Source organism: Lagopus muta, chromosome 14 (genome assembly GCF_023343835.1).
Source record: "Lagopus muta isolate bLagMut1 chromosome 14, bLagMut1 primary, whole genome shotgun sequence".
Lineage (NCBI taxonomy): Eukaryota > Metazoa > Chordata > Aves > Galliformes > Phasianidae > Lagopus > Lagopus muta.
In genome coordinates this window covers 8,188,946-8,200,252 of record NC_064446.1, presented here as the reverse complement: position 1 = coordinate 8,200,252, position 11,307 = coordinate 8,188,946, and the positions used below count along the sequence as shown (strand labels likewise).

At 40.6% G+C, this 11,307-nt stretch overlaps 1 protein-coding gene across 4 annotated transcripts in view; it reads right to left on the bottom strand.

Annotated features, from left to right (window-relative positions):
- Nucleotides 1-509: 509 nt before the first annotated feature.
- The window catches only part of CSNK1A1 (casein kinase 1 alpha 1), a 33,035-nt gene continuing 22,237 nt past the window's right edge, over nt 510-11,307 (bottom strand). For 2 of the 4 annotated variants that reach the window (XM_048960384.1, XM_048960388.1), the window contains 4 exons: nt 10,813-10,887; nt 9,580-9,686; nt 8,586-8,734; nt 510-3,148 (listed from right to left, as the gene is read on the bottom strand). In XM_048960384.1, the coding sequence (XP_048816341.1) occupies nt 3,141-3,148; nt 8,586-8,734; nt 9,580-9,686; nt 10,813-10,887 (339 nt within the window). In that variant the 3' untranslated portion in view covers nt 510-3,140. Of the gene's footprint in view, nt 3,149-8,580; nt 8,735-9,579; nt 9,687-10,812; nt 10,888-11,307 lie in introns of those variants that run through there. The other 2 variants (XM_048960387.1, XM_048960385.1) reach the window with 2 other exon arrangements.

Sequence of the window (11,307 nt, the reverse complement as noted above, 5' to 3'; positions counted from 1 at the left end):
ATTTCACCACTATCACCAACACCCAACGCTGCACAGAACAAGAGGCAATGGGGGACACTGCTCATCCAGATGAGACCTGAAGCACTCTTCTGAGTGCCTTTTACGTGGGAGAAAAGAAATAGGCTCTTAATTGCTTGCAACAAGGAATGGTTTAAATGGGTTAAACAATTATGAATCAGCACACCACGCAAACACTCCATCCTCCCACTTAAGCAAGCCTTTTAAATGTGGCCTTAAAATGCCTCGGTTGCCATAAAGAAGTTAATTGCTTTAAAACACTGTATGTAGCTTAGGAAGATGGTTGAGAACCTGCTGGTCACAGACTAGTTTTGTTCTCCAAACTCCAGCACCTTCCAGGGAGCACAAGGTTGTAGTTCCTGTACTTTATGGCCATCTTTGTAAATAAGTACTTGTGAAGGGCCCGAGTTTGCTTGCAGATATTTCACTTTGCATCAGGATAACAGATAAACCTCTCAACACAAAACCTTTGCAAAGCTGCAACCAGAAAGTCAAGATCCACATAGTTTTTAATGCTTTGTTTTAAATCTTCCTTACAAACCAAATAGATCATACAGCAAACGAGTGTTCAATATCATCACAGCATCTCTTTGAGAAGGGTTGCCATCTTGGTCAGCATGTCTGGCGAAGGCTGGCTTTCTGCAACGAAGCACAACAGGGCTGACAGTTTCAGCTCACACCTCTGTGTAGAAGTAAACTCTATTAACATAGCAAGTTTGAAAGACTAACTGGACTCCGCACTCTTCTGTATTGCAAGACTTGCAGTAGCAAGAACTACAAACCAACGCATTCTGACACACCAAGCACTACAGGCTGTTCTTGCTTATTCAAGGACAGTTCTGTTTTTCATCTTTGATAACCCTCTTAGAAGTTTAAGTTTAATGAACAGAGGAAATTTCTTCTCCCGAAACCAAATTATTTCCTCTTATTTTTGAGCATTGTACGTCAAAGCAAGAGAAGAGGTACCAAACAAATCCAAACAGCCACTCTGAAACCAGCTGCCAAGGAGGTGTTTCATTGATGTCTTCCACCCATGCCAATGCATGCTGTCAGATGTATTGCCTAGACATCTGAAATCTTAAAGAATTAGCATAGTCTTCTAGACACCAGTTTTTAGAAAAGATACCAGTCTTCATTTGAGGCATGGCTTGTAAAGCATCCATTAGTGGATGGGGCAATGATCAGAACTTTAAAAATACCCTAGCCAAGAGAGAGAGCTACATTTCCTTCACCTCCCAGGTAACAAAGAATGCTCTTAAAACAGCAGACAGGTTTCCAAAGCTGCACGGGTATCTCTGAAGCCTGGCAGACTTCCAGCTCCCTGCACTCCAGGTTAATCTATCCAGCATTCATGAGCACAGTGCTCTCCAGCTCAAGTTTACCATCTCCTCAGAGCAGATCCTTCTTGTACAGGGAGCATGCACAGCAAGTGAGCAGCCTTGATCCAGATTACAACTCTAAGATGACAGAGTGCACAGTGTGGTTGTTATGACCTTGAAGAGACAGTTTTCAAAACAAAAGATCTTTCCAAACGGTAGAAATATGAATTGTGACCAGAAACTGTTACATGCATGGAAACTGGCTAAAAAGCTAACATACAAACAACATTTACACAATAGGCATCTGGCAGCATTTTCAGACTTTTTTTTTTAATTTATTCTGACATGCTATAAAGGAATAAATTACACTGTTAAAGAATTATCAGCAATAAAATTATTTCTGTCTTTCAGCTGGGCTAGAATAAAAGTGAGAAGGAAGACAGCCCGGGGCAGTAACCAATGTGAACTCTGCATGGCGTGAGGCTGTCTGAGAACAAGAGTAAATCCGCTCATACCCACTTCACAGGAACTTAAAAGAAAACGCCTTGGTTTAAAACCATCCAAAAACTCCATCTCAGCTTTCCCAAAAGGAGGCAATCACAAGGCAGTCCAGCCGAGGCATGACGTGGCAACGCTCAGGCTGCCAACACTGGGTCTGCAAAAGATGCCGTTCTGAAAAGAAGCCAATCTCAGCAGAGGGATGGGTCTCAAACAGCAGGTTATAAAAATGCTAGACTGCCCCTTCCCCTCAAGAAAAAAATACAAAATCCATTTAAAAACAAAACGAGGAAGAGTTACAACACTACGTCTAAAATGATTTAGAAAGAAATACGACTTCTTTCGCTTAACAAACGGCCTTGAAACCTGGTTTAAAAAACAGGGTAATGCAGATTTCTCTTGAACTGGATTAACAAGGCAAATTAAAAAAAAAAATTTCCTTACAGAAACGGTTTTTAGTTTTTAATGAACTTGTAAACAAAAAAGCTCCCGCTTCAAAATAAAAACAAAATCCCAGATCATATAGATGTTTACAGTGATTACATTTATCTAAGCAACTTACATACAGGTTCAGTTGTAAGATGTTAACTAAATTTCGTGACAAATATGCTGTTTTTCCTTTTATACCAAGAACATTATAGAGTTAATGCAGAGTCCTAAAGATTATCTAGTAGTCGCTAAGTTTCTCTTAAGTCTTCACTTTAGATGCTGTTATTTCTAGCACAGGTAAGCAGGCAGAGTCTTTCATACGCTTAAAAACTGGAATCTTTGGTTACTACCATGTCAGCTGGCTTGGTATGTTGCACATAGAAGCCAACAACTTTAAGAATGTTTAAGTGTACAACTTTCAAAACCCAGGGAGGAATAACCAGAAAAGAGTGCACAATTGTGAGCATTTACAATTATCACAACTGTTGCCGAAGACTGTTCATGCCATTCTTCCAAAACAATGAGATCTCATAAGCAGTGTAGTTCAAAGTAAAAAGGTAACAAAAATTGGCATATGCACAATTTTCTCCACTTGTGTGTCAACCATTAGTTAACTTTTCCACTTGAAAAAAATGCAATAGAAAACTGGACACCATGTTTCACTATCTCAGTAATATTCACAATTACAGCTGCTACAACTCAAAGTGCAGCATCGTTGACACTGCCCAGAGCCAGTTTATACTGATATTAAGTTCTTTACACCAATAAATGGTTGCCCACAGCCACTGGCAAGTGTACGTATGAACTAAATTTCTAGGATTTGGGGAGTGACAAGTCCTGCTCCAATCTGCTCTGCTTTGTCCCATCCTTCCATGCTCAGAAACCTGCAAGACAAACACAAGGGCAACTTACTGATACAGGATGGAAGTGAGAAATAGCCTTCACGGTAAGAAAAGTAAACATCAGTTATGGTCACAGGGGAAAGTGCTGTTCCACCTCCGAATTTTGCAAAGTTCTTGTGGTTTTCCAAAGTTTAACCAGTATTTGCCATCATCCTTTAACTCAAACCCGTGGCTCTCACTCACACCTACTGCTGCACTGGAGAAAGGGTTCAGGCACCAGCTGGATGCCACATTACTCAAACAGGAATTCAGACCAACAGTTTGAAGGATGGATTATTGCCTCTAGGAAGCAGGATGTAATTTCATAGGATTGTTTTCTACTCGTCTGCCATGCCTCACATTCATATCCTTGAAAGTCAAACTGTCATCTGATTGCAGCGGTGCTCTTCAGAGACACAGCACAGCAGTGCACACAGACAGAAGGAAAAGAAACAACTTACCTTCCAATGACTGGTGCTCACTACATGCTCAGATGTACGATGCTCTGGGCAACCACAACAGAAGCTTTACATTAGCTAGAAACCCAGAATACCTTCTGTTCTCGGAAGGACGAGTCTAACTGATATGTGACCCAGAGGGGGGCATAGAGAACAACTGTTTAGGAGTTCAAAACTGCAAGTGACAAGTTTAATGTGCTGTGGGAAGGGGAAATGAAAGGAACACACACACAGATCTCAAAGAACCAGTTACTGCAAACTAAGCTGGTCTTATCTTCATGAGACTGCTTACGTACTCATTTCTGGTGACTCAGGCAGCAGCCTGTGCTGTAAAAGAAATTTCAGCTGAAGACTACTGAGCAAGTTTCACTGTGATGGCCTCCAAACAGCACTGCATTCTCTGAACGTGTTAATTCCTTTAAGCAACAGCTCTTTTTTTCCCCCTCAAACAGAATCATCTCCAGAATGAACTCCAAAGCTGACCTCAGCAATAGCCTGTGCTATCATCCAGAGCAAAGCAAATGTAAACAAGCCTTAAACAGGGCCTGACATTCCATCCCACATATATCTGGGTAACAGCCAGAAAACTGCTTTAACTCTTCCAGGATAAGTTACAGGTAATTCAGAAGAGATTCAATGGCTTTGTGTGAATCCAGTCTTAAAATAACAGACTTCCCCTTATGCAACACTAGCAATTGTTAAAAAAAAAAGTCCTGCAGCAGCATCAAAGCAATCATTCCTACTGCAGTGCAGAATTCTCACAGAAGCCCCAGTGATCCCTTGGTTCCACTGGGATAAAGCTGCTCACAGCCCTTCCTTGATTCACACAGCTGACATTTACACTGTTTTTCCATGTAAAGTGGTCATCTATGAACACAGATTCATCACCTGAACCACTTTCTCCATCTAAGCAGCCAAAACCAACTTAAGAATGGAGTCCATTCCCCATATGGAAACAAACAGACTGACTCACTGCTCAGGAGCCTGGACATTTCAAAAAAGGGATCCTGAACCTGAGGACAAAGGATATACTAACAAATGATGTGCTGCTGTTTGCTTTGGAGTAATAGTCTTTACTGTACAAAAGTCTGGAAAATTGAGCCACTTTTGAAGGGCAGAATATAGTGCTCCAGATTCCAATCTGACAACTGATACACAAAAAACCATGCAGACAATGCAATACAGCTATCTTTGGCAGGGCTTCTCCATATCAGACAAGCATCTAAGCTCTACATACACAGGTATAAGTCACTTGGATCATGCTTTTGTTCAACTCAGATCCATTGCAGCTACCTCAAGAAGTCAGATTTGTATGGGCCAAAGTAAGGACACTCAGAACCAGAGCAGGCATGCTGCTCACCTTTTAACAATAGATCTCTCAGACTCTCAATTGCAAACACTCAGCACCAGTTCCTTCGAGCTGCAGGGATCACCTTTCTTTGAATCAAAAATAAGAAACCACAGGTTTGTCATCCCCATGTATCAGATCATTAGTTGAATAGCTGTTCTTCATGGTCAACACTTAGAAATAAGCCATTTCAAAATCCAGTCTGACTGAGCAGCACAGCAGTATGCACAGCGCTGTTAAGAGCACTCACCTTTCATCCTGCTGGTCATGGCTCCTCTCTCCACTTTCCTAAACTATTTTATCCAAAGCTTGGAAGGCAATAGTGACACAGTCACTCAAAGGCAAGTTGCTTCTAGCTGGAAAACCTCAAATTTAAGGTACTTGGCAACATAATGCCCAACTTTGCAAATATCAGTAGGGAACTGCATTCAACCCATAAAGGCCCTTGCAGGTCCTATTACCACTATGTAGATATGTTCACCATATATAGGGCCAGTTCAGATCTCTGTCTGTTTCTATCCGGGCGTTACCCCAAACTTTCATGTCCACAACAGTATACAATGGATGCTCAAACTGTTTTAATATTCCTGTAGCTACAGAATTATTTGGTTCCTGCTGAAACAAGCAGTGAGAATTGCTTAGTTGTCAACTGGCTAAACCTCACAAAATGAGCAGTGTGTTCTGAGAAACACTGCCATGACCAAAGGTATCCAGTGAATGTTAATGGGACTGCTTGACAGGCTATACAGCTCCACATCAAAGTGAATGAACAACATCTCTCAAATGGAATGACAATGTATTCTGGATAATGACTGTTTCAATCAGTTTTATATCTGAGGGAAGCTGACTGTAAGCATTGTTACAAATCACACCTGAACTACTGCACTGTCAGTCAAGAGATTGAGCTGAACTTCCCAGAATCAGCAGGGAAGCACTGTTCAGTTCACCTCTCCCAAGATCAAAACCAGTTCATCTTGCTGTTACAAAAGACATTGCAGAGTTCCAGAAGACAGGGACAGGAGAAAAAATACTAAAGGCCAGTGAAGGGACTACCCTGGAGGCAAGCAGAATATTCAGCCTGAATAACCTGCAAAATGGTTTAACATGAAACACAGTTAAGGACAGCCTAGAAATGAACGTGCTGTCAGAAGAAGTGATGAATGTCATTTAAAGGTTGATTTTTTGCCCCCAAGATGCACACCTCCAATAGCAATGCTATATTGCATAAAAATTGCATTAAAAATGCTAGTTCCAGTACTCCTGTTACACTGGATGTGTTTATAATTTGGTATGGTAAAGATCTTTAAGCCAGTTCAGGACAGCCTTTACTACAGCAACTACGGGAGAATGTAACTGAACACTAGAGAAAAATAACCATGCATTATTTCATTAATCTTCAATGTGACACCAACGTATGAGAGTCATGCAACCTCCTGCTTGAGTTTAGCTGGCTTCTGATCTTTATTAACAGGCAATGTTCCCCACAAAAATGCATGTAAGATTTTTGTAAGCTGACATCTTTGCTTTGATGAAGTGATTAAGCTATCCATTTTAAGAAGCTGGAAAACCTTCAGATGTTTCACACGCATGACTTTGGTGCTTTACCAACATTGCAGCTTGATCAATCTACACATCACGGATCTTCACAATGGGAGAGGAAGGAATCATTCCACTGAGAGGCTGCCACGCCAGGAGCCATGGAGATTCTCCCAGGAACACACTCCTTCCAGAGGCTCAGGGCCCAAGGATCGTGCACAAGGGGAAGGTCCATCAAGGGACAGAAATGCTCCTGGGTTCAGCCATACGGCTGCTTGTTATTCGCGCTCATCACCCAGCTGCAGCTTTTGTTCTGCCACTAACTCATTATTAGGAAGTGCAAGCAGATAATGATGACAGCCTTTACTGATGGTGTAGCAGTTGACCAGATAACTCCTGAGCCAGCCAATCAGCACATTAAATGTTAGAATACTTCACCATCAAATCAGCATTTCAAATGCACATAAAACTTGATTTTCAAGACAGCATTGGTTTACAGATGGCCACAACCTGCAAAACCTTCACTTTACAGAACAGTTGCTGGGCAGAATGTTTTCACCCGGATCACTTCTTCCTGCTGTAATAACCAACCTTTCCACACACTGAATAGGACTGGCTCCTGCACTGGGTTCTAAACTTCAACCACAACTTCCTGTTTCAGGAAATAATCTATGCCTGCTTAGTTATCACCAAGTCTGCTATGCACCACAGTTTCAATCAAGGAAACTGGTTCACAGCTTTCAATGTTGTAACACCTGTCTGCTCCAACAAACCAAGAAAACCTATTAGTTTTTTTTTTCCTTCAGGAAACTTCCAGACTGAGTCTTGGAAAGATCAGCAGGTATTTTAGTTCACTCAGAAAGGTGAAAACATACACCTTTGGATAGTTATTTTGACTCAGGCTACCTGGTAAGGTTTGAATGCTGCCACAATACATAAAAAACAATATTTTGAGAAGCTCTCTGTAAACACTTCTGCTTTTATTTGCCACCTAAATCTACCATGTTAGACTGCTAACTACATATGTAAAAATACATAACAAAAGTTAGTCAAGACAAGAATGTACTGGAGAGTAGCAAGCGGTAGCAACATCTCAGTACATAACTTGAACCTGCTCTCTCCATTTGATCAACCCCACAACTTCAATCTTATCCAAACCTCTTCCTGAAGAGTCAATTTCATGCTAAAACTGGCTGTAATAGCTGTAGCAGTGTTTCATTCTAGTGGCTTACTAGACTAACACTGGAAAGGTACTTAAAAAAATTAAAGCCTGTAATATGTCAAAAAAATTCTTAAGTGCCTCTTCAGAACTTAATTTTCTAGCTTTTACATAACTGTATGAACATTATGCAACATTTCCCCTTGAAACCATAACCTAGAAACATTAAAAATAGTCCAGAAACCTGAAAACCCACCCAAGCCATCTATGTACTTCAGAAAATTGTGACGTGGCAGTCCACAGCAGTTCAGGGTTACTCAATTTAGGCAAGACATTTTGAGCTCACTAGTGCTTTCCTTTAACTGTGGATCAAATGTCTCTGTGTAAACCCACTGGAGGAAGCCAGACCATCCACAATTTTCTGTTTGCGATGTCTGAGGCATACAGAACAGCAACAAACCCACAGCACTACAACAGCTGGAACAGAGTAGAACCCAAAGTCTCTAGATCCTTGCCTAGTTGATGAGAATTATCCTTTAAGAAGTGTTAGGTCTAGGATTTTGGATTGTATTATATATTTATACATATACAAATATATGTATATATATATATATATATATAAATAAAAATAAATAAAAATGTCCCATTCCCAACACCAGGTCAGTTCCTTGTTTTTGGAAAGTGGTTAATGCAGGAGCAAAAGATGCAGTGGTTAAAATGACCCAACATCCCCAGAAGAAATGATATGAAGAACAAGGACATTTTGGTATAAAGTTAGTAGTCAAATTCTCCAAGGACGTCTTTTTGTTTTTGCTTTTTCAATTAACAGCCAAATGTATGTTTTTAACCACCTCCTTGATCTAACACTTGAATTGCCAACATCGTCCAAATTAGTGTAATTTTTTTTCCTGTAACGTCACTTGGTTCTTGGCTACTAACCTTTCATGTTACTCTTGGATTTGTCAGTTTGCTTGCCTGTGGGGGTTTGGGCCTGCTGCCCCTGCCCACTGGAAGAGGCTGCCTGCTGTGCTGCTTTCTGCTTTAACATTGTCCAGTCGAATGTGTAGTCATATTGGTGGTTCAAGGTCCTAGAAAAGAGCAAAATACTTTACTACAATATCATAACTACCTCACTGGTAAAGCAGTCTTTGCTGAAAACCCAGAACTAGAGATTAACTCTTTCTGGAAGCTGCTTTGGAGATTATGAATGATACACAAATGCTAAGAACTGCTAACTGAAATGGATTCTTGAAGTAAGCCCAAATATCATCAAGCAGAGTTTTCTTCTTTCTTTATGCAAGAGTCTACATTTGTCTCAGCAGCAACCCAGATTACTGCTTTGTCTTAACCCTGATTCTCAGCCTTTTAAAGTATATGTAGTTCCATAAGGAACTGCAGTATCATAAATTCCAAATTTAGCAAATACAACTTCTTTGGATTCTAGAAGCTTGGAGACTCTTAAAACATCAGTATAGCTCCTCTTTTTGCAGACACTACTCACTCTGCAAGGTTGGGTTTATGTTCTAGATTCTCTAGCAAACTTAAGGAAACAGCTCTATGCCCCTCCTCTGAAATCAGTCTCCTGGATACTGCTGCTATTCTCATCACTGTCTGCCAAACAGGAAAAAGCTTCAAACAGTTCCACGAAGGGGCCAGCTCCTCAATCCATTTGCAACAGATTTTGAAGCATAGGCTCAACTCTCTAGCATTAGTGGTAAGATCACAGAACTCTTAAGCAACAGAATCTTTTCCTTCATACATAAATATCATGCAGTATTTTTTCAGGGTCTTTTGGAAGCAACTATAATCACTTTTCCAACTCTGAAAGAAAAAAGACCCAGCGCTCCAACACCAGGCACCGCAGCTCTCTGCAGTGCAAGTTCCAGAGCAGTTACTGGCTGTACAAATTCCTCTACTGCACTTTGAGACTGACCTGAAAAGAATACGGAATAATTGCCTCAGATACATGTAATCTGGTGCCTCTTCAAAACGCAGGCCACGACAGTAGTTCAGATACATGGCAAATTCTGCAGGGAATCCCTGTAAATCAACAGTGTTAATCAAGCCATGATTTGGAACAAAGGGCTTCATACACTCCTAAGGCAAAAAGCTGAGTCTATAACAGAAAAAGAAAGCTGGCTGAAGATTCAAATCCCTAAATTCCACCTTGCCTCTGTTATTCCCTTACCCTGTATTTTAGAAAGCAGATTTGATAGCAAGTTACCAGGTACATGGTTTTTTCCCCTCCTGAATCACTACTTGATGCATTATTTGCAATCATAAATACAAAAACCTTCAACATACAACATTTGAGCAATTGACTAATCCTACTTCTTATTAATTAGGCCTCTGAAATACATAATCCTAGTAATTGATCTTAAGAGATTACGCTCATTTTCTTGATAACCTGATTGAACATACCAATGGACATTTAAGTAAGCATGAAGACTTAAATCATGAAGACCTCAACCTCTTTCAAAGACTCTGGGCTCTGTGTTATGTACTTCTCAATTTAGAATGTGTTCAAGCACGCAGTTGAGTAGGTAACTGTAAATACATAATGCTATACTACAAGAAAGAAAAGAATGAGCAACAGTTCAATAGTTTGCAAGACTGTTGGTGCCATTTTGATGTGCAAAACTATGCGTTCTCAAGGACCTCTGTTAACCAGCACATGGCTGTACAGCCCAGGAGACCTCTGCAGACAGAAATAAAAATCACTGCTCTGTGACATACCTCTGAAGATCACTGACATCCAATCCTACTACAGGACGCACTTGAGATACAGAGGACATCTAAACAGGTAAAGGCGGCCTATATACATCTGCCTTGGTTTTATTTATCCAAGAGGGTAAATGTCAAATATTTGCTGTAGAAGTTTAAAAAAAATGGATAACCTTCTGCAGAGAGAGAGAAAGCTTGCACAGCCCAGTCTCCAACAACTGGAATTGTGGTGGCATGAGCTATCCCAAGAAACAGCAGTGAATGCCTGCCCTGTTCTAGCACTTCACGCTCTTGCTGGGTGGCCGAACACAAGGCATTTATTGACTGCCAGAGAAGTATAACTCAGCAGCAAATGCTATGTGAGATTAATACATTGGCTCTAATTTTAAAAACAAGAAAAGAACTTCCAACTCACGGCATGACATCATTTGGAAACTCTTACCTTACACAAAACCTCAACAGGAGTGGACATTTTCTTTTCACTAATCTTTTCATACTTTTGCTTCTTTGTTGCAGCCTGTGGAACATGTAGGTCACAATATAAGAGATATTGTGCAACACTGGATTAAACAAGAACAGTAGCAAAAAAAATGACAAAAACCCTTTGGTCAGCTGTAAGTATTTTACGTGAAATCTCCAAGTCCCACACACTCACTGCAAAGAGAATGAAGGTCAATCTGGTATTAAGATTTGGACACAGTTTAATACCATTTGTTGCAGTCTAATGCTTCCCTCACATGGCATAGCTCGTGTAGTTCCAGCTACTGCTTTTGTGCACTGAACAGACCAGACCAGCAGATCTATTTGGTAAAGTTACATCAATTCCCACTCAGTGCCCCATTCAAGTTCTGCCTGCTTCAGTACACAGTCATTACACTCATTAGCAGCTGAAGCATTCCTGTGTTTCATTCCTAAAGCCTGCCTTTAGAAAGCTAAC